Source organism: Salmo salar, chromosome ssa11 (assembly GCF_905237065.1).
Source record: "Salmo salar chromosome ssa11, Ssal_v3.1, whole genome shotgun sequence".
In the NCBI taxonomy this organism is placed as follows: Eukaryota; Metazoa; Chordata; class Actinopteri; order Salmoniformes; family Salmonidae; genus Salmo; species Salmo salar.
Window position 1 is genome coordinate 89,843,269 of NC_059452.1, and position 23,284 is coordinate 89,866,552.

Genomic DNA, 23,284 nt, shown 5'->3' on the forward strand with positions numbered 1-23,284 from the left:
CGTACTGTAATCATAACCATCATACTGACAATGATGCAACCATGAACTAATTTGGCTCTTCTCAGAAAGAAGCTAATCTTATTTAGTTTCTGAATTAATATTGCCAATGCAGATTTGCACATATGTTATTTATTAACTTCCTCTGTAATGTTCTTAGTTTGCTTTGGTCTTTTGCTGAGGGTTGGTTCTGTTGTAAGACCTGTAATTAGGTCTACATGTAGAGGAATCTGGGTCAGAGCGCTGGTGCTGTGTAGGCTTCCTAGGCTATTTGCTGCTGTTTGAAGTGTGTGGTAGAAATGGACTAAGGACTTGAGCAGTAGCCTATAGCTACTATCTCAGTCATTTCTATTATCTTATTAGCTCTAATTTCTCTGTGCCTCTCATTTCGTCTCACTTGCTCTGGCTTCCTGCTTCTCTGTGTGTGTGTGTGTGTGTGTGTGTGTGTGTGTGTGTGTGTGTGTGTGTGTGTGTGTGTGTGTGTGTGTGTGTGTACCCCAGTGCACCTGGCTGAGACAGATGTGCAGCATGGCACAGAGGAACATGCAGGGCATATGTTGAGGATTAGCTGGGATTGTTTTGCCTAGTGATCACACTGGTTTCTGCTCTGTGTGTTTTGGCCTGATTGAGTCCCTTCTTCTGTGAGCACTAGTGTGGCGGTATTGAGTGTTCTAAGCAATTTGATTCGGAACCACAAAATGACCTCCCAGCCCTCCAAGATCATTTGCACTTGAGCTGTGTGTTTGCATGTCCAGGCACTTTGCCCTATATCTCGGTCCCTAGTGTTATGTATCATGCAGACTGTCTTGACCATTTTGTCATTTTAACAGAGATCTCTCGCCCCCTCCCTCTTGTTTTTTCCATTTCTCGCCCCCTCTTTTTTTTTTTTACTGCACAGACCAACATCCCCTTCCTCCAGAACGTTCTGAGTAATGATCAGTTCCTGTACGGCACCGTTGACACCCAGTTCATAGATGAGAACCAGGAACTCTTCAACCTCAAGCCGGTCCAGAACCGAGCCCAGAAGCTGCTGCACTACCTGGGTAAAATTATGTCTTCAACTCACTGAAATTAGATTTGTTATTTCATAAACTGTGCTTCTTGTACTCAATTTCAAATAATTTGTTTCGGAATCTCTCTTTGTTGGTATAAATTATTTGAACTTTAGACACCACTTATTCAGTCATCTGATGTGTAGCTGATGATTGTCTTGATTTGTTGAACAATTGAAGCTTCCCTTCCTAGATGAAGTGGTGAGTTAGTTGAATTCATACCTGGCTGGAATTAAAGCCTGTTTACGGCACAACTGTTTTTTTTTGGCGGGGTTTTAAATGTATTTTTTTAGCTTTAATACTGCGGATAGATTGTGGCTTCCATCAATGTAGTTGTCTGCATCATTTCCAATTCCCCATATATTTTTGGGATAAATATATAAACTCAGCAAAAAAAGAAACGTCCTCACTGTCAACTGCATTTATTTTCAGCAAACTTAACATGTTATGTTCATACAAATATTTACAAAAAAGATTCAACAACTGAGACATAAACTGAACAAGTTCCACAGTCATGTGACTAACAGAAATTGAATAATGTGTCCGTTAACAAAGGGGGGTCAAAATCAAAAGTAAGTCAGTATCTGGTGTGGCCACCAGCTGCATTAAGTACTGCAGTGCATCTCCTCCTCATGGACTGCACCAGATTTGCCAGTTCTTGCTGTGAGATGTTACCCCACTCTTCCACCAAGGCACCTGCAAGTTCCCGGACATTTCTGGGGGGAATGGCCCTGGTCCTCACCCTCCGATCCAACAGGTCCCAGACGTGCTCAATGGGATTGAGATCTGGGCTCTTCGCTGGCCATGGCAGAACACTGACATTCCTGTCTTGCAGGAAATCACACACAGAATGAGCAGTATAGCTGGTGGCATTGTCATGCTGGAGGGTCAGGATAAGTCTGCAGGAAGGGTACCACATGAGGGAGAAGGATGTCTTCCCTGTAACGCACAGCGTTGAGATTGCCTGCAATGATAACAAGCTCAGTCCGATGATGCTGTGACACACCGCCCCAGACCATGACAGACCCTCCAAATTGATCCCGCTCCAGAGTACAGGCCTCGGGTGTAACTCTCATTCCTTCGACGATAAACACGAATCCGACCATCACCCCTGGTGAGACAAAACCGAGACTTGTCAGTGTAGAGCACTTTTTGCCAGTCCTGTCTGGTCCAGCGACAGTGGGTTTGTTCCCATAGGTGACGTTGTTGCCGGTGATGTCTGGTGAGGACCTCCCTTACAACAGGCCTACAAGCCCTCAGTCCAGCCTCTCTTAGCCTATTGCGGACAGTCTGAGCACTGATGGAGGGATTGGTTATACCCACGTGGGTGATTGAAAGACGAACTGTGTTGCCGGTCGTTGGAGTAATACTACTATATAAGTTTAGATACCAATCCCCATTTAAGTTCAAAGATGAAAAAGCCTGGAAGGAGGAGAGATGACAAGAAACGATTCAGTTGACGGTTTTATGTGTGGATTAATTGTCACAGTAGAGGACCTTGTGCATTTCAGGTAACAACTCAATGTTTATATCCCAGGACAAATTAGCTAGCAACAGCAAGCTAGCTAAATAGGACAAATTAGCTAGAAAATGCAAGCTAACTAGCAAAATTGCCATAAATGTTTAATGCTTTTTGTCTCCTAGAGATGAACGTACTTTGGTGTGCGAAAAGTGCAAATCAATCCCAGAACAACAGCAAAAGACCTTGTGAAGAGGCTGGAGGAAACGGGTACTAAAGTATCTATATCCACAGTAAAACGAGTCCTACATCGACATAACCTGAAAGGCCGCTCAGCAAGGAAGAAGCCACTGCTCCAAAACCGCCATAAAAAAGCCATTCTACGGTTTGCAACTGCACATGGGGACAAAGATCGTACTTTTTGGAGAAATGTCCTCTGGTCTGATGAAACAAATATAGAACTGTTTGGCCAAAATGATCATCGTTATGTTTGGTAGAATAAGGGGGACGCTTGCAAGCCGAAGAACACCATCCCAACCGTGAAGCATGGGGGTGGTAGCATCATGTTGTGGGGATGCTTTGCTGCAGGAGGGACTGGTGCACTTCAGAAAATAGATGGCACCATGAGGGAATCTGTGGATATATTGAAGCAACAACTCAAGACATCAGCCAGGAAGTTAAAGCTTGGTCGCAAATGGGTCTTCCAAATGGACAATGTCCCCAAGCATACTTCCAAAGTTGTGGTAAAATGGCTTAAGGACAACAAAGTCAAGGTATTGGAGTGGCCATCACAAAGCCCTGACCTCATCCAATAGAACATTTGTGGGCGGAATTGAATAAGTGTGTGTGAGCAAGGAGGCCTACAAACCTGACTCAGTTACACCAGCTCTGTCAGGAAGAATGGGCCAAAATTCACCCAACTTATTGTGGGAAGCTTGTGGAAGGCAACCTGAAACGTTTGACCCAAGTTAAACAATTTAAAGGCAATGCTACCAAATACTAATTGAGTGTATGTAAACTTCTGACCCACTCGGGATGTGATGAAAGAAATATAAGCTGAACTAAATCATTCTCTCTACTATTATTCTGACATTTCACATTCTTAAAATAAAGTGGTGATCCTAAGACAGGCAATCTTTACTAGGATTAAATGTCAGGAATTGTGAAAAACTGAGTTTGAATGTAAACTTCCGACTTCAACTGTGTGTGTGTGTGTGTGTGTGTATGTGTGTGTAAACATTCTATTGGTTGCAAGAATTTTGTGTAATTTAAATTGAAAAATGTGAAGTTTTGAATCCGGTGTCGTTTTGCGTAAACTGTGCCGTGGAATTGGTACATCGGAAAAAATACGGCACAACTGTGTGTTCAAGCATTGCCTACCCATGGAGTCTATAGTATTGTACATCACTTCCTTGACTCTACTGAACACTCTGACAACATGAGTTCAAACAAATGACGCCTTTGCTATTTAACTTGAATATACAGTGTGTTCAGAAAGTATTCAGACCCCTTTTTCCACATTTTGTTACGTTACAGGCATATTCTAAAATTAGATTTTTTTTAAATCCCTCATCAATCCACACACAATACCCCATAATGAATAAGCGAAAAACCGATAAAAAAAATACAATTTTGCAAATGTATTAAAAATAGACAAATACCTTATATACATAAGTATTCAGACCCTTTGCTATTAGACTGGAAATTGAGCTCAGTTGCATCCTGTTTCCATTGATCATCCTTGAGATGTTTCTACTACTTGGAGTCCATCTGTGGTAAATTCAATTGATTGGACATGATTTGGAAAGGCACACACCTGTCTATATAAGGTCCCACAGTTGACTGTGCATGTTAGCCAAAATCCAAGCCTTGAGGTTGAAGGAATTGTTGTAGCCGGCATGGAATTTGCCAAAAGGCACCTGACGGACTCAGACTATGAGAAACCAGATTCTCTGGTCTGATGAAACCAAAATTGAGCTCTTTGGCCTGAATACCAAGCGTCACGTCTGTAGGAAATCTGACACCATCCCTACGGTGAAGCATGGTGGTGACAGCATCATGCTGTGGGGATGTTTTTCTGCGGAAGGGACTGGGAGACTAGTCGGGATCAAGGGAAAGATGAACGGAGCCAAGTACAGAGAGATCCTTGATGAAAACCTGCTCCATAGCACTCAGGACCTCAGACTGGGGCGAAGGATCACCTTCCAACAGGACAACGGTCCTAAGCACACAGCCAAGACAACGCAGAGCTTGAGAGGATCTGCAGAGAAGAATGGAATAAACCCCAAATACAGGTGTACGAAGCTTGTAGCATCATACCCAAGAAGACGCGAGGCTGTAATTGCTGCCAAAGGTGCTTCAACAAAGTGCTGAGTAAAGGGTCTGAATACTTATGTAAATGTGATATTTCAGTTTATTAAAATTTAAACCCAGTTTTTGCTTTGTCATTATGGGGTATTATGTGTAGATTGATGAGGGGGGATAAACATTTTAATCAATTTTAGAATAAGGCTGTAACGTATAAACATTTGGAAAGTCAAGGGGTCTGAATACTTTCCGAATGCACTGTACACTATCTGGAGTGATTTAGTATGCTTTTCTCCCATATAATGTAACGCTGGGCGTTGCCAGGGACCTCACGATACGATATTATCACAATACTTAGGGGCCGATATGTATTGCGGTTCTCATGATTCTATATGTATTCTGAATGCAATTCGATAATGCTATTTGAGTCCAAACATACTGCTCACTATATGTCTGCTGCAGAGGGACAAGAGAAAATCTAGATTTGATCAGTCAAGGAAATAAGTGCTGAAAACATGTTAGTTCACTATTTTAAAACCTCTTATGGATCTGCCCCTTTTTTTTCAATTTTTGCCTAAAATGACATACCCAAATCGAACTGCCTGTAGCTCAGGCCCTGACTCAAAGATATTCTTGGTACCCTTTCAAAGGGAACTCTTCTGAAGTTTGTGGAAATGTGAATGAATGTAGGAGAATATAACACACAGATCTGGTAAAAGATAATACAAAGAAAAAACCAAACGTTCTTTTGTATTTTTTTGTACCATCTTTGAAATGCCAGAGAAAAGGCATAATGTATTATTCCAGCCTAGGTGCAATTTAGATTTTGGCCACTCGATGGCAGCAGTGCATATGCAAAGTTTTAGACTGATCCAATGACCCATTGCCTTTCTGTTCAAAATGTTGTCAAGACTGCTCAAATGTGCGTAATTTGTTAATAACTTTTCATGTTCAAAACTGTGCACTTTCCTCAAACAATGGCATGGTATTATTTCACTGTAATAGCTACTGCGGATTGGACAGTGCAGTTAGATTAACAAGAATTTAAGCTTTCTGCGAATATCAGATATGTCTATGTCCTGGGAAATTTTCTTGTTACTTACAACCTCATGCTTATCGCATTAGCCTACATTAGCCCAAAAGGGCCCATGTACGGGACATTGATCGCGAAAAACTTTTAAAAGAAGACGGAGAACAAGCTATAGGATGAAAAATACCATAGTTTTGGCACAGGTATAGCTGATTAGCGCCAGCTGATGCAACCTAGCAAACAAAATCGATACTTTGAGTCAAAGTTAAAATGTAATATCATCCAAAATAATATTGCGATATGTAACTATGGATGTTTCCCCCCCCCCCCATCATTAATATAATGTATTGGTAGGTTTTAAATGCCAATGACGATGGCCAACTCTGGTTTTCTGATGCTCTCCTGCTGTCCTGTTTCAGGTCATGTGATGGTAAACGGACCCACCACTCCCATACCAGTGAAGGCCAAGCCCTCATCTATCGATCCTGTGATCCCACCCGTTCCTCTGGGTGAGACTCCAAACTACAAAATCTACCAGCTTTCTGTGAAACCTCTTTTTTAGTTTTTTCTAGTAGCAGCCCATTTTGTCTTAATCCAGTCAGTACAACATAGTAAAAGCTATGTATTGATGTGGAATAGGTGAGCCTCCGGTTGGGTTCCGTGACGTCCTCTTGAGGGAGGGTCCAGAGGGCTTTGCTAAGGCAGTGCGTGCCCACAAGGGTCTGCTGCTCATGGACACCACCTTCAGAGATGCCCACCAGTCTCTCCTGGCCACCCGTGTCCGCACCCACGACCTCAAACAGATCGCCCCCTTTGTAGCCCACAACTTTAACAACCTCTTCAGCGTGGAGAACTGGGGAGGTGAGTTGTTTACCACCAGTGCTCGCACTCAATTTCTTGAATGTATTTTCTATTGCCACACGTTTTCCGATCTCAATCTGCACTTTCTGCTTTTCTCTGGGCCGATTTTGCCTCCTGCCTATGATTCAATGGCCTCATTATAAACATGTTTTCAAATATCCCAGTCTGAGTTGAAAGGTCAAATATAATTAACTGCTAGGGTAAATTTAAAATGTGACACCGCTTCAGGGCCGAGTTCACATCATTGAGCGGAGCAAGTTAGTGTACTGTATCTGGGTTATTCGGGGGGCGTTCTCCTCTCATGTCTCTGAAGAAAAAGGACGGCACACTTTTGAGGTTGATAGACTGACAGTATGTTTCTAAATAGAGACTGAAGAAAGGCTCGGTCTCATCTGTAGCAAAGTGATGTATGAAAATAAGCTACAGGAGATCACCTTAGCACCCTGAAAAGACAATCTACTGTGACTGTGTCCAAAAACATTTTGATGTTGAGGGAGCTGGACATCAGACTAGGGAGGTAGTCCTTCCTTCTCTGGATGAAGAGGAGAGATTCATAGTCTTTTCAGGAAATCTGTCCATTTACTGCCTAGTAGATACATAAGCAGTCCAAATGCTGAGGTTTATGGAGTCTGTTGCTATGGCAGTTATTGATCGTTCCTCTTCTGTGCAGGTGCCACCTTTGATGTGGCAATGCGTTTCCTGTGTGAGTGTCCATGGAAACGGCTGCAGGAGCTGAGGGCTCTGCTGCCCAACGTGCCCTTCCAGATGCTGCTCAGAGGAGCCAACGCTGTGGGCTACACCAATTACCCCGACAACGCCGTGTTCAAGTCAGTACCTCTGCCCTGGATCATGCACCCCTTAATCCTTATTCCAACCAGAACACGTATAGTGTCAACCCAGCCCTCACGGTTTAAGGGTTATGCATGCTATTTTTAGAAAGCATCACCCTTGAACCCAAGGTCTCTTCACTTGTACTCATCCAGCTTTTAATTGTTCTGACCAGGTTCTGTGAGGTGGCCAAGGAGAACGGCATGGACATCTTCCGTGTGTTTGACTCTCTGAACTACCTTCCCAACCTGATGCTTGGCATGGAGGCTGCTGGGGCTGCCGGGGGCGTGGTGGAGGCCTCCATCTCCTACACAGGAGATGTGTCTGACCCCATGAGGCAGAAGTACTCTCTGGAGTACTACCTGAAGCTGGCTGATGAGCTGGTCAGAGCTGGAACACACATACTGAACGTCAAGGTACTTTAGGGTGGCTCTGAACCAAACCCACTGATGGGGTTTATCTCAACCACTTACATGTTCTATTTATATTGCGCTATATAGAAATATTTTGATTAGTGACTCGGTCATAAACAACTAAAGAGAAGGGAGTCTGTCATGTTGTTGTGACCCCTCTATCCTTCTGCAGGACATGGCCGGGCTGCTGAAGCCTGAGTCCAGCCGCATGTTGATTGGTGCTCTGAGGGACCGTTTCCCTGACATGCCCATCCACGTTCACACCCACGACACGGCAGGCGCCGGCGTGGCTGCCATGCTGGCGTGTGCCGAGGCCGGGGCCGACATCGTAGACGTCGCTGTGGACTCCATGGCTGGGATGACATCACAGCCCAGCATGGGAGCTATTGTCGCCTGCACCAAGGGAACCAATCTCAGCACAGGTGAGCTGCCAGCCAGTGGAGTGCAAATAAAGTGAGCTGCCAGACAATGGAGGGCAAATAAAGTGAGCTGCCAGACAATGGAGGGCAAATAAAGTGAGCTGCCAGACAATTTTTATTTTACCTTTTATTGAACAAGGCAAGTCAGTTAAGAACAAATTATTATTTACAATGACGGCCTAGGAACAGCGGGTTAACTACCTTGTTCAAGGGGCAGAAAGACCGATTAAAAAAAATATATATATATTGTTTTTTACCTTGTCAGCTCGGGGATTTGATCTAGCAACATTTTTGGTTACTGGCCCAACGCTCTAACCACTAGACTACCTGCCGCTTCTCTGAATGGAGGGCAAATAAAGTAAGCTGCCAGCCAATCAAGAACAAATATAAAAAGCTGCGGGCCAAGGTCTTCTATTGCAAACCGGTTGAATACACACACGGGGAGGGAGCAGTGAACCATTTTTTTCCCTTCTTTGTTGCCATGTTGGAGCATTTAAAAAGGTAAAAGGCTGAGACCTTTAGCCCCATGAAAGGATGCTACAGTCAACAAAGGGCAAAGAAAAGCAACAGAGAAAATATACACTGCTCAAAAAAATAAAGGGAACACTTAAACAACACAATGTAACTCCAAGTCAATCACACTTCTGTGAAATCAAACTGTCCACTTAGGAAGCAACACTGATTGACAATAAATGTCACATGCTGTTGTGCAAATAGAATAGACAACAGGTGGAAATTATAGGCAATTAGCAAGACACCCCCAATAAAGGAGTGGTTCTGCAGGTGGTAACCACAGACCACTTCTCAGTCCCTATGCTTCCTGGCTGATGTTTTGGTCACTTTTGAATGCTGGCGGTGCTTTCACTCTAGTGGTAGCATGAGACGGAGTCTACAACCCACACAAGTGGCTCAGGTAGTGCAGCTCATCCAGGATGGCACATCAATGCGAGCTGTGGCAAGAAGGTTTGCTGTGTCTGTCAGCGTATTGTCCAGAGCATGGAGGCGCTACCAGGAGACAGGCCAGTACATCAGGAGACGTGGAGGAGGCCGTAGGAGGGCAACAACCCAGCAGCAGGACCGCTACCTCCGCCTTTGTGCAAGGAGGAGCAGGAGGAGCACTGCCAGAGCCCTGCAAAATGACCTCCAGCAGGCCACAAATGTGCATGTGTCTGCTCAAACGGTCAGAAACAGACTCCATGAGGGTGGTATGAGGGCCCGACGTCCACAGGTGGGGGTTGTGCTTACAGCCCAACACCGTGCAGGACGTTTGGCATTTGCCAGAGAACACCAAGATTGGCAAATTCGCCACTGGCGCCCTGTGCTCTTCACAGATGAAAGCAGGTTCACACTGAGCACGTGACAGACGTGACAGAGTCTGGAGACGCCGTGGAGAACGTTCTGCTGCCTGCAACATCCTCCAGCATGACCGGTTTGGCGGTGGGTCAGTCATGGTGTGGGGTGGCATTTCTTTGGGGGGCCGCACAGCCCTGCATGTGCTCGCCAGAGGTAGCCTGACTGCCATTAGGTACCGAGATGAGATCCTCAGACCCCTTGTGAGACCATATGCTGGTGTGGTTGGCCCTGGGTTCCTCCTAATGCAAGACAATGCTAGACCTCATGTGGCTGGAGTGTGTCAGCAGTTCCTGCAAGAGGAAGGCATTGATGCTATGGACTGGCCCGCCTGTTCCCCAGACCTGAATCCAATTGAGCACATCTGGGACATCATGTCTCGCTCCATCCACCAACGCCACGTTGCACCACAGACTGTCCAGGAGTTGGCGGATGCTTTAGTCCAGGTCTGGGAGGAGATCCCTCAGGAGACCATCCGCCACCTCATCAGGAACATGCCCAGGCGTTGTAGGGAGGTCATACAGGCACGTGGAGGCCACACACACTACTGAGCCTCATTTTGACTTGTTTTAAGGACATTACATCAAAGTTGGATCAGCCTGTAGTGTGGTTTTCCACTTTCATTTTGAGTGTGACTCCAAATCCAGACCTCCATGGGTTGATAAATTGGATTTCCATTGATTATTTTTGTGTGATTTTGGAGTCAGCACATTCAACTATGTAAAGAAAAAAGTATTTAATAAGATTGTTTCATTCATTCAGATCTAGGATGTGTTATTTTAGTGTTCCCTTTATTTTTTTGAGCAGTATATATATATTTTTTTTACCTTTTTATTTAACCAGGAAAGTCAGTTAAGAACAAATTATTATTTACATTGACGGCCTACCAAAAGGCAAAACACCTCCTGCGGGGACGGGGGCTGGGATTAAAAATAAATAACATATATAAATATAGGACAAAACACACATCACGATGAGAGACAACACAACACTACATAAAGACAGACCTAAGACAACAATATAGCAAGGCAGCAACACATGACCACATGCAGTCATGACAAGTCATGAAAATGGAGCTACTGACTCAAGCTGTTTATGGCTGTAGAAATGGGTAGTTAATTGGCATTTTTGCCGCCTCGATGTGCATATGACATCCTCAAGTGTTTTTAGAGATCCATTTTCTGTTTGTGATGGAGGTTACTCTGCCTAGATGGCTCTGAATAACACTTCAAAATGTGTTTGTAGAACTGACTGCAACAGCTAGTGACAATTTAATTATGCTGATGCTTAGTGCATATTTACACTGCGGTTGAGTTGAAAATAAACTGTCTTAATGGATATAACCCAGAGAACATGGTACACATGGGAGGTGATACTGTACATGTGTAGACGGTAATGTAAAAAGGGCCAAATTAAGCATGATTGTTGCAGGGAAGCGGAGAGGGAACTAGAGGAAAAGGCAGGGGGAGAGTGGCATAAGGAAGTTCACCACACAACCGTCATTTCACAGCTCACATACAACCCTGCGACCTTCAGTTAATTGAGACATTACAGCAGACGGAAAGTCTTAACCCGCTGTAATGACCTTGGCCTGCAAGCCTCCGTGAAGCTCTGTCTCTGCGTGGGAACAGGATTGTGGTCAGAACCAAGCTCCCCTGGCTGCAGCCAGCCATGTTGTTGCTAGGGGAACGGTGGTGAGACCAGATCATTGCCCTTGTGTTATTCAGGACGGAATCTGTCAGCTGCAGGCTAGTGTTGCCTGTTATCACGCTGCCACCAGCCGTGACTGACGGTTACCTTGTGCTTTGATTCATCAACGATGGCGGACAAGGTGAAAGGCTGTTCTTCATTCATATTGTTTCGATGAACAAAGAGCAGCAGATGAAATGGCAAATATTCTCACAATTGATGAGCATTTAATCTAATCCTGCCATATGATACAAGGGTTTAATAACTACATATTTTGTTTGCAATGAATCAGGCTTTGATTAGCTGCTTGTAAGCCCTTAATTACTGAAATAAAGTGGCTGAAAATAAAAGAATGGAGTTGCTGTTTGTTTTGAATTGAACAACACTTGAGAATATAATGAATTTGTCATGAGGAGCATGAAGGTAGCAGCTGCTCTGAAATGACTTGACCATATACTGGTGTACTGTTGGGAATACTTCGCTACCTGAGCACAAGTGAGCACTTAACAGCTAGTTCATTGTTTCTCATTCTAATCCAGTTATCTAAATGTCCTCTTTAGAAAATGAAACGTGGCAGGACAGAATTAGAAGACAATCTAATGCTAGTTGTGTGAAATTGGGTAGTTTTTCAAAATGATATAACCCAGACATTGTTTTGTTGGATGCGAGTCGTTGAAAGCGTAGACAGCCGAGAGATGCATCTTTTTTTTTGCTGGTTCCTATGTTCCGTTTCAGGACTTGTGCATTTAATATATATATTTAATTTGTATTGAACCTTTTTATTTAACTAGGCAAGTCAGTTAAGAACAAATTCTTATTTACAATGATGGCCTACTGGGGAACAGTGGGTTAACTGCTTTGTTCAGGGGCAGAATGACAGATTTTTCCTTGTCAGCTCTGGGATTCGAACCAGCAACCTTTTGGTTACTGGCCCAAAGCTCTAACCACTAGACTACCTGCCGCCCCATCTATGGTCTCCAAATGCCCTCATTCTGGTAATTACTGTTCAAGGTCAAAAAACAAAACTAGAGTGAGTGATCATAGTCAGAATCCCATCAGAATGCTCACATTCAGGGGAAAAAGACATGTTATTTTTGTTTATTTCTCTTAGTCTCCCCCTCATGCTCCTTTTCACTGAGTACAAGGCTGCCTAGGTAATTGAAATGTCAGGCGGATGTCATTTGCCCAAGAAAATTTGGTGTCTAGTTACAATTCCCTTCTCTCTTTGCAATGTTGCGCTTTAGTGCCATATGCTATACAATTTTTATCCATTTATTGTAAAATAACTTCCAAATTCATTCCAAATAAGCTACTATTTGGGCATTCATGCATGAGATAGGATGACAAGACTGCTCAAATTCATAGTTCTTCCCACTCATACCCTCGCTTACTTGTCAGCGCTCTCTGACCTACTACTGCCTTGGTCATATTTATTATCAGCTGTCTGAGCAGATTACCGATTCGCTGCAGATGTACACAGCCCATCTGTAAATAGCACATCCATCTACCTACCTCATCCCCATATTGTTTTAATGTACTTTTTTTTGCTCTTTTGCACACCAGTATTTCTACTTGCACATCATCTGCACATCTCACTCCAGTGTTAATTTCCCTGTAGCTCAGTTGGTAGAGCATGGTGTTTGCAACGCCAGGGTTGTGGGTTCGTTTCCCACGGGGGGGCCAGCACATAAAATAAATAAATAAATGAAATGTATGCATTCACTACTGTAAGTCGCTCTGGATAAGAGCGTCTGCTAAATGACTAAAATGTAAAAATGTAAATGTATAAGCTGTAATTACTTCGCTACTATGGCCTATTTATTGCCTTACCTCCTTACTCCATTTGCACACACTGTATATAGATTTTTATGTTGTGTTATTGACTGTATGTTTGTTTATCCCATGTGTAACTCTGCTGTTTTTTGTCGCACTGCTTTGCTTCATCTTGGCCAGGTCGCAGTTGTAAATGAGAACTTGTTTTCAACTGGCCTACCTGGTGAAATAAAACAATTAAAAATTGGAAGTACTTATTGGTTGAAAATCCTCAAGTGCCTCATTTAATCTTGCTCTTTCACCTTTCCTCTTTACCATGGTCCCTTCTCATTCACATGCTTTTGCTCTTAAATTACGTCTGAGCTCTTCACTCCTTTAATCTTTCCATCCATATTTCATCTCTGCATCATGAGTTCTCCTCTGGCAAAGGTCCATTGTTCTCTCCCGTGATACTTATAGATCATCTTTAAGTCGGCTCTAGTCCTCTGAGGGACAGGAACTCTGGTCAATATCGCGCTCTCACCTTTGCTCTCATGCTTTCTTGTTCCTTTGCTTTTCTTTTTTTCATTTGCCTCCTCTCTGCTGATGTTTACACATCTATGTACCAATAGATGTGTATGGATGGAGTGGGAAGCTTGATGCTAATATCCATGCTTAGAATTCTGTTGTCTCTGAGAAGGATAGGATAGGCAGAATGTGTGTGGGTCTGTTTGACTTATGTCTTGTCAGCGGAAGCATGGAGGTAATTGTCATTACCGCAATTTGATAGGTCTTCTGGGTAAATTAGCATTCAGTGTATTGGCAGCAAAGAGGGCGCATTGATTGACTGACTGATGTTCCTGCTTTGGAAGCCAGTGAACGCCTAAGTGGCGGGAACTACACTGATATACTTTAATGTATTATCTGGCATGTCTCCAACATACAATAGATTAATACAATATATTTAACAAGAATGTTTCATTCTATTTGCTTGGTATTTGTGCTACCAGCATCTATAGTTGCCTATATACACTGAACAAAAATATAAAGGCAACATGTGAAGTGTTGTTTTATGAGCTTAAATAAAAGCTCCTGTAAATGTTTCATATGCACAAAAAGCTTATTTCTCTGAAATTTGTTTACATCCCTGTTAGTGAGTATTTCTTCTTTGCCAAGATAATCCATCCACCTGACAAGTGTGGCATATAAAAAAGCTGATTAAACAGCATGATCATTACACAGGTGCACCTTGTGCTGGGGACAATAAAAAGCCACTAAAATGTGCAGTTTTGTCACTATGCCACAGATGTCTCAAGTTTTGAGGGAGTGTGCATTTGGCATGCTGACTGCAGGAATGTCCACGAGCTGTTGCCAGATAATTTAATGTTAATTTCTCTACCATAAGCTGCCTCCAACTATGTTTTTGAGAATTTGGTAGTACGTCAAACCAGCCTAACAACCGCAGACCACGTGGAACCACGCCAGCCCAGGACCTCCACATCCGGCTTCTTTACCTGCAGGATGGTCTGAGACCAGCCACCTGGACAGCTGATGAAACTGTGGGTTTGCACAACCGAAGAATTTCTGCACAAACTGTCAGAAACCGTCTCAGGGAAGCTCATCTACGTGCTCGTCGTCCTCACCAGGGTCTTGACTTGACTGCAGTTCGGCGTCTGCCTGCATGAGGCAAATGGTGGTCACCAGATACTCACTGAATGATTTTCTGATCCACACCTCTACTTTTTTTGGGGGGGGTGTCTGTGACCAACAGATGCAGATCTGTATTCCCATAAATTCATAGATTAGGGTCTTATGAATTTATTTAAAGTTACTGATTTCCTTATATGAACTAACTCAGTAAAATCATTGAAATTGTTAAATGTTGCTTTTTTAAATATTTTTGTTCAGTGTATTTATCCCTGATACGTCAGTGTCATTATTCTCTGTCCTGCCCTCTCTTTGACAGGGATATCCCTGGAGAATGTTTATGACTACAGTGAGTACTGGGAGGTTGCTCGCGGGCTCTATGCACCCTTTGACTGTACAGCCACTATGAAGTCTGGCAATGCTGATGTGTATGAGAACGAGATCCCTGGAGGCCAGTACACCAACCTGCACTTCCAGGCTCACAGCATGGGCCTGGGGCACAAGTTCAAGGAGGTGAAGAAGTCCTACACAGAGGCCAACAAGCTGCTGGGTGACCTCATCAAGGTGAGGCGACCAGCCACCTATTCAAATTAAGTGATCAAACACCTTTTAAAATCCACTTTCAGAGAGAGAATTACAAACTATTCTGATTTGTGGAGGAAAGTCTGTTTGAACTGCTGAATGAATTGCCCACTTAATTCCTTCACTCACCATCCTCCTTTCACTCTCTCTCAACTGTGTGTGTGTGTGAGGGAGGCTCTACTGTCTCAAAAACAAAATAAAACAAAATGGGAATACGTTTGTAGAAAGGAGAGCCGGTGATCTCACCGCAGCCTAAAGTCAGATTAACCGAGGAGCTTTGAGCAAGCTTATCTGTTATGTTCTGCAAGCTTCTGTCTGATCTCTCCAATCAATGGCATCTTTTAGCGTTTAGTCTCGCCTTGCTGGTTTTCATTTCCTAGGGCTTAATTAAATGATCAGCGATAGTTGACTTTCTGTTCTTGTCCTCCTCCATTTCCTTTGTTTCCGTCTAATATTGTCCATAAAACAGGCACAGTGGATCAGTCTGAGTGTCTGTTCAATAGCAGACACGCTTACTTTGCTTTCATTATGCCTCTCTATTCATTCGCTCCTCTCTGCTACCTTGTCTTGTATTCTTAGCTGCAAAAAATCATGTTTCTCAAACAATTTCCCCCTCTTCACTACCACACTTCTGTTCTCTTCTTTTTCTCTCGCTCTTTTTCTCTCATTCTTTCTTTCATTCTCTCTCTCTCCTCCTGACTACCTCACTTCTGTTCACCCCTTGCTCCTCTCCTGACTACCTCACTTCTGTTCACCCCTCGCTCCTCTCCTGACTACCTCACTTCTGTTCACCCCTCGCTCCTCTCCTGACTACCTCACTTCTGTTCACCCCTCGCTCCTCTCCTGACTACCTCACTTCTGTTCACCCCTCGCTCCTCTCCTGACTACCTCACTTCTGTTCACCCCTCGCTCCTCTCCTGACTACCTCACTTCTGTTCACCCCTCGCTCCTCTCCTGACTACCTCACTTCTGTTCACCCCTCGCTCCTCTCCTGACTACCTCACTTCTGTTCACCCCTCGCTCCTCTCCTGACTACCTCACTTCTGTTCACCCCTCGCTCCTCTCCTGACTACCTCACTTCTGTTCACCCCTCGCTCCTCTCCTGACTACCTCACTTCTGTTCACCCCTCGTCGCTCCTCTCCTGACTACCTCACTTCTGTTCACCCCTCGCTCCTCTCCTGACTACCTCACTTCTGTTCGCTCCTCTCCTGACTACCTCACTTCTGTTCGCCCCTCTCCTGACTACCTCACTTCTGTTCGCCCCTCTCCTGACTACCTCACTTCTGTTCGCCCCTCTCCTGACTACCTCACTTCTGTTTACTTCCAATTTGCACACCAGCCTACTAGGGTGAAATACCATGGTCAATGACAGATGGGCTGTAGCACCAGTAATGTTGTGGATAACATCTGTCTCTCTCCACCTCTCCCCGCATGCAGGTGACCCCCTCCTCGAAGATCGTGGGTGACCTGGCCCAGTTCATGGTGCAGAACTCTCTGACAAGGGCAGAGGTGGAGGAGAGGGCTGATGAGCTCTCCTTCCCCCTCTCAGTGGTGGAGTTCCTGCAGGGTCACATTGGCATCCCACACGGAGGCTTCCCTGAGCCCTTCAGGTCCAAGGTAACACACACACCACACCCACTTCACAAATTCCCAATAGGTCCTAGTTCAAGGCCCTATTTTATTTTTTTCAGCATCCAACAACATTGTTCTTTTTAACACACTGATGGGCTAATGCTTTCAATTGACAACAGTCGGTGCATCACAATCTGCATCTCTCATTGGGCAGCTGCACTTACAGAAATCAATAGCTTGCCCTTGGGAATGGGGTACAGAGTGTATATGGAAAACATTCTATATCTGCCATTTCAATGCCAATCATAATGGCAGGATTTGTATTCCCACATTCTATATTAAAGGATTATTAGTTTTTTGTACTCTATGAATTTAACATTGAGAGTACATTATACTCCACTTAAATTTCAGTATTTGTAAAAAAATTGTATAGAGCAGAAAAAGCCTTTTTAATAGGCCACATCCCCTTAAGTCATAGGAATACTTGAGAAGTTTGCCTGTTTTTGTCTCCACTGTCCCTGGATCTCTATCACACACATGTTTCTGTTTGAAATTTGAAGAAATATCATTTCTTTCCCCATCTCTAAGAGAACCTCAATTACCCAGAAGCATTTCTCTGGAAGATCAATTATTTTCTAGGACACATTTGTGCCTCACATCACCAGTGCACAATGCAGTTCCCCTTCTTGTTTTGTTTTCCATTGGACGCACAGTGGCACTTGAGTCATTTATTTTTCAGTTCATAAATAAATAGGCCATCTGCTTAGCATACATCATGTATAACAAAGGAATGATACAGCCATTATGGAGCAGCTATTTCTCATTTCCAACAGATGCCTAGCATTATCTTTATTCATTATTACATTCATGTTTACTTGTGATGTTCAAATGTTGCTTGTAGCCTGCCTAGCTCCCTTTGGCCCGTTAGTGGCTGATTTCTAACCTCTGCCCACAGGTGCTGAAGAATATGCCACGTGTAGAGGGCCGCCCGGGTGCCTCTCTGCCCGCCATGGACTTCCAGGCACTAGAGAAACAGCTGAGAGAGACGCACGGAGATGACATCACTCCTGAGGATGTGATGTCAGCAGCCATGTACCCCAAGGTGTTCCAGGAGTTCAAGGAGTTCACCAATCAGTTTGGCCCCGTAGACTGCCTCAACACACGCCTGTTCCTCGATGGACCCAAGATCGCTGAGGAGTTCGAGGTCAGTCTCAACAGTTGCGTGGATGAGAAGTGATTCATTTGACATGAACTGACTAATTACAATAGATTTGCTTATGTTCTGTTTTCCTCGGATAACACTTCCTGTGTCTGTCAGGTGGAGTTGGAGCGAGGGAAGACCCTCCACATCAAAGCCCTGGCCCTGGGAGATCTCAACAAGGCTGGCCAGAGGGAGGTGTTCTTTGAGCTGAATGGAGCGCTCAGATCTGTCCTGGTCAAGGATACAGTGGCCATGAAGGTACAGTACGTAGTTACATGTTTAAAATGCATGATGACAAATAACACATTTAAGCTATTCTCACTGCTTTAAGTTGTTTAACCTCCCCATTAGATATCTCAATCGACACATTGTTGTTCCTGCGAACTCACGAAGTGTACTCTCTCTCTGCCCCCCCCCCAGGAGATGCACTTCCACCCCAAGGCGCTGAAGGATGTGCGTGGCCAGGTTGGGGCTCCCATGCCGGGTAAGGTTGTGGAAGTGAAGGTGAAGCAGGGCCAGACGGTGGAGAAGGGCCAGCCTCTGTGTGTGCTCAGCGCCATGAAGATGGAAACAGTGGTCAACTCTCCCCTCTCTGGCACCGTGGTCAAGATCTACGTCAACGCCGACAGCAGCCTGGAGGGAGACGACCTCATCCTGGAGGTCGCCGAGTAGGATAGGAACCATTCATTTGAGCACAACCTTAACCCCTTCAGTGGCACACGCTAAAGTAAAATTCCAACTGTTGAAAAGAGGCAGGCAGGAGAGAGATCTATCTATTTTTGAAATTCTGGAAAAAAAAATATAGTATGATTGTAATAAATGAATGAACTAATGTTTGTTTATTGGAGCGCTTCCTGTGGTGATTGCACTTGTGATATGTACGGTAATCCACTGTCACTTTAGAAACTGAAAAGCACAATCATTAACCATTAATCATGACTTGGAAGGGAATTAAACCTAGGAGTTTTCATATTAATATGTTAATCAATATACGTCATTCTCTAACGCTTTCCTGTAGAGTTATATTGCTGAGGCTATGCCAATATGAAGATGAATGATGCAATAAATAAGTGTAAAGCAATTGATAAGCCGTTGACATTCTGGTATTTAGTGTAATATAAACTCTTAATCTTGGCTAATCATGATTTAAATTGTACGGTACCCTTTAGGCCATCCCTGTACGAGCATCGCCTCCATGAGTGTCATCGACTGATATGTTTAAATAGAAAAATGAAAGTTAACATCAATAAACCCAGTAATAATATAGGTGTTCAAGCATAAAAAGTGTTTCCATCCTAATTGTCCTCTCACTCACTCTTCCCTCCATCTCACTATATTGACTGGGTAAAGATGTTCTAAGCATCTGCTCTCATCACTGATTACTGCATTACTTTCACTCATTTCCCCCAACCCATGCTTTTACTGTAGATTTCCTTTGCATCTGAAAGTGGATAGCCTATGAATTTTTGAAGCACAAGTGACTCAGTTGACCAAAACTCTTCTTTTAGACACAGAACCTAAAATAACAATTTTTTTGACCAACTGCCTTGCTTTGTACATGAACGCAAATATACTTGATATTCTGATACACGCTTGATATTATGGTACTCATTGGGACTGACTGGACTCTAGTGAGATTTACAGGCTGTAGGGGGTAGTTTAATGTTCTCAATCTGTGGTAATAGATTACCAAGGGGCCTTAGTTTGTAGAATACATATGTTTACTGTGCAACTTTCTTGCCCCAAGCGTTTTGTTTTGCTTATTAGTCCCCCCCCCCAATTGTAAACTTTGCTTGTTAGACCCCATAGGAACTTGACCCGAATAACCGATGACAAAATAATTGGTCTATGTTTTCAGTGTAGAGATTAAAAGTTGTTGAATGTTACTGCTGTATGTGGTGTGTCCTTGCATTACATGAGGCTACTGTCTGAGTGTTAATTGTTTTGTCAACTGTCATGGTAACCACTTTGTGTGACTGTTTACATCTGGGGTGTTGATAATCATGAGCACACTAGGCATTGTCATGTAATGCAGTATTTGCAGTGCAAAGGGAAATGTTATTGATTTGGGGTGTTTTTTTACATGAAAAATCATAGCCTTGTCATGATTAAGTAACGTCTATAAAATGACAAATCATCTCTTGAGAATTGTTTAACACAACCTGTTGTATCAAGCCATAGTAATCAGATGTTTCTTACTCTTATAACTCCTGTATGTGAAACATAGGACCTAAGCCCAGTAATGCAACAATTAAAGAATGTAACAATTGAGCCTGTTATCTTACGAGCAGACATTGATACTGTGCGTAAAATATAATTTTTGCGTGCAGTACGCACAGTTATCTAAGGCAAGTAGGAGACTTCTACATAGGAAAAACAAATGTTAATGAGCTTTATACGTAGATGTCTTGTAAGCGTTAACATTACTACCGATATGTTGAATAGCAATGTCATTTGTATTCTAGAATCTTGCTGGGGATCTGTGGCATTTATTATGTCATCCTTTTCATGTCTGTCTGTTTTGATGATCAGTTTTAAAATATGCAAATACTAATTCTGTGTAACCTCATGTTCTTTTCAGTGTGACAGAACTTTGAAAGAAATTAAAAGAGCATTACAGAGTTGCCTCGCTCTTTGTCATTTGAATGTTTTGATAATAGAGCTTGTGTGCAATGGTGCATCTAAGACTTTGTGTGCGGCTCTGTTCAAGTGCTCTATTCTTATGAAGAGTAGCGTGAAAAATGAATCAAAATGGCAGACAAATGTTTCTACATAAACAATTCAATAACTGTGACAATTTGAGAGTCGACACTCGATAGGTATAAATAATGTACATATTCAGTTGCAGGGGTGTAAAAGGCAGATGATCGATAGTTGATAAGGCCCGCTCTAATGGAAACGGACAGGAACGGCCCTAACCTCCCCAATCAGCTGGTGCACATTGATTGGTTGCCAATAGCGTAATCCCCTAATGGATGCACATTGATAGATATGAGGACAACTTGTGTGTGTCCATTCGTTCACATGCCACACTGTTAATAATTTTGACATTTTGAGTCAATAGTTACTCAAACAGTTACATCTCTTCTAAAGCCTGCAATGCATGCATTTGCACAGCCTCACAGTTTAGATACTGAGTAGTGTACTATTCTGTAGCATTACTGCACTGATGGATGATGGGCCTCAGTGCTGCCATATGCTCGTTTAGATGAGAAGTGGGGGTGTGTTTTCAGGCGTTGATTAATTGCTCTGTATGCACCAGGGTAGTCTACCTGTAGGTGCTGAACATGGCCATGTGATAGGTTAATGTGCAGCCAGGACTGGGGGCAGAGGAAATGTAGGAGGCTGAATGAGAAGAGCCTGGGAGCCCGTATTGCTCACTGAGTTGTAGATGGGTTGTAAAGTGCATATTTTAAATGGCTATGTTTCAAATGTTCAATTTTTTAACCTCTCTTGGGTAGGGGGCAGTATTTTCACAGCCGGACGAAAAACGTACCCAAATTAAACGGCCTACTACTCGGGCCCAGGAACTAGAATATGCATATTATTAGTAGATTTGGATAGAGAACACTCTGAAGTTTCTAAAACTGTTTGAATGATGTCTGTGAGTATAACAGAACTCATATGGCAGGAAAAAACCTGAGAAAAATCTAACCAGGAAGTGGGAAATCTGGTGCTTGTAGTCCTTTCAAGTCATTGCCTATCCAACACACAATGACTTAGCGTTCATTTTGCACTTCCTAAGGCTTCCACTAGATGTCAACAGTCTTTAGAAAATTGTTTGAGGCATCTATGGTGAACAGAGAGCGAACAGAGGAAGTTGGAAGTTGTTGACTCAGGACAACAATGAGTTCATTGGCGCGCATTCACGTGAGGGGTAGCTGTGTTCCAAAACGTTTTTCAAGACATTGGAATCGTCCGGTTGGAATATTATTGAAGTTCTAAGTTAAAAAGGCCCTAAAGATTGATGCTATACAACGTTTGACATGTTTGAACGAATGTAAATATAACTTTTTTTGACTTTTCGTCGTGACATTTTGGCCGCGCTTCCTGCAGTTGGAGTAGCAAACAACAAGGAGCTATTTGGACATAACCTATGGACTTTATCGAACAAAACAACATTTATTGTGGACCTGGGATTCCTGGAAGTGCCTTCTGATGAAGATCATCAAAGGTAAGTGAATATTTCTAATGCTATTTATGATTTTAGATGACTCCAAAATGGTGGGTATCTGTATTGCTTGATGTCTTTTTCTGAGCGCAGTACTCAGATTATTGCAAAGTGTGCTTTCCCCGTGAAGCTTTTTTTAAATCTGTCACAGCGGTTGCATTAAGGAGATGTTTATCTATAATTCTTTGAATAACAGTTTAATATTTTATCAACGTTTATGGTGAGTATTTTTGTAAATTGTTGTGCTAATTCACCGGCAGTATTGGAGGCAAAATATTGTCTGAACATCACCGGCAATGTAAAATGCTGTTTTTGGATATAAATATGAACTTGATCGAACAAAAAATGCATCTATTGTGTAACATGATGTCCTAGGAGTGTCATCTGATGAAGATCGTCAAAGGTTAGTGCATAATTTTAGCTGGTTTTCTGGTTTTTGTGATGCCTGTCCTTGCTAGGAAAATGGCTGTGTGGTTTTTCTTGTGTTGGAACTGTCCTAACATAATCTAACTTTATGCTTTCGCCGTAAAGCCTTTTGAAATCGGACAATGTGGTTACATTAAGGAGACGTGTATCTTTAAAATGGTGTAAAATAGTCGTATGTTTGAGAACTTTGAATTATGACATTTTGTGGTTTTGAATATGGCGCTCTGATTTTTCACTGGCTGTTGAATAGTGTGAACCGTGGGTGGACCTCCCCAAGAGAGGTTTAAGGAGGGAGTTAACCCCGGATATAATCATACCTCATGAGTGTGCTTCCTTGCTATTAGAAATGTGCCTGTGTGGCAGTCTGTCATAAATGTTTGATTCAGTGTCCCCGCCCTCCTCCCATTCAGACCTAATGTATCTGACATCGCTCATCTCTGGCTCCTCTCCATCGCCTAGGCTCTCTGCCCTCCTCCCAGATTAAATGGTGCAGCCACTTTTGCAGAACATTTCAGCAACATAATTAG

At 43.2% G+C, this 23,284-nt stretch overlaps 1 protein-coding gene across 2 annotated transcripts in view; it reads left to right on the forward strand.

Moving 5' to 3' along the window:
- The window catches only part of LOC106563498 (pyruvate carboxylase, mitochondrial), a 118,269-nt gene extending 97,485 nt beyond the window's left edge, over positions 1 to 20,784 (forward strand). For both annotated transcript variants that reach the window (XM_014129148.2, XM_014129149.2), the window contains 11 exons: positions 896 to 1,040; positions 6,265 to 6,354; positions 6,485 to 6,706; positions 7,377 to 7,533; positions 7,710 to 7,950; positions 8,120 to 8,369; positions 15,124 to 15,368; positions 16,825 to 17,004; positions 17,915 to 18,163; positions 18,278 to 18,418; positions 18,581 to 20,784. In XM_014129148.2, coding sequence (XP_013984623.1) covers positions 896 to 1,040; positions 6,265 to 6,354; positions 6,485 to 6,706; positions 7,377 to 7,533; positions 7,710 to 7,950; positions 8,120 to 8,369; positions 15,124 to 15,368; positions 16,825 to 17,004; positions 17,915 to 18,163; positions 18,278 to 18,418; positions 18,581 to 18,832 — 2,172 coding nt within the window. In that variant the 3' untranslated portion in view covers positions 18,833 to 20,784. The remainder of the gene's footprint in view (positions 1 to 895; positions 1,041 to 6,264; positions 6,355 to 6,484; positions 6,707 to 7,376; positions 7,534 to 7,709; positions 7,951 to 8,119; positions 8,370 to 15,123; positions 15,369 to 16,824; positions 17,005 to 17,914; positions 18,164 to 18,277; positions 18,419 to 18,580) is intronic.
- The last annotated feature ends 2,500 nt before the right edge of the window (positions 20,785 to 23,284 follow it).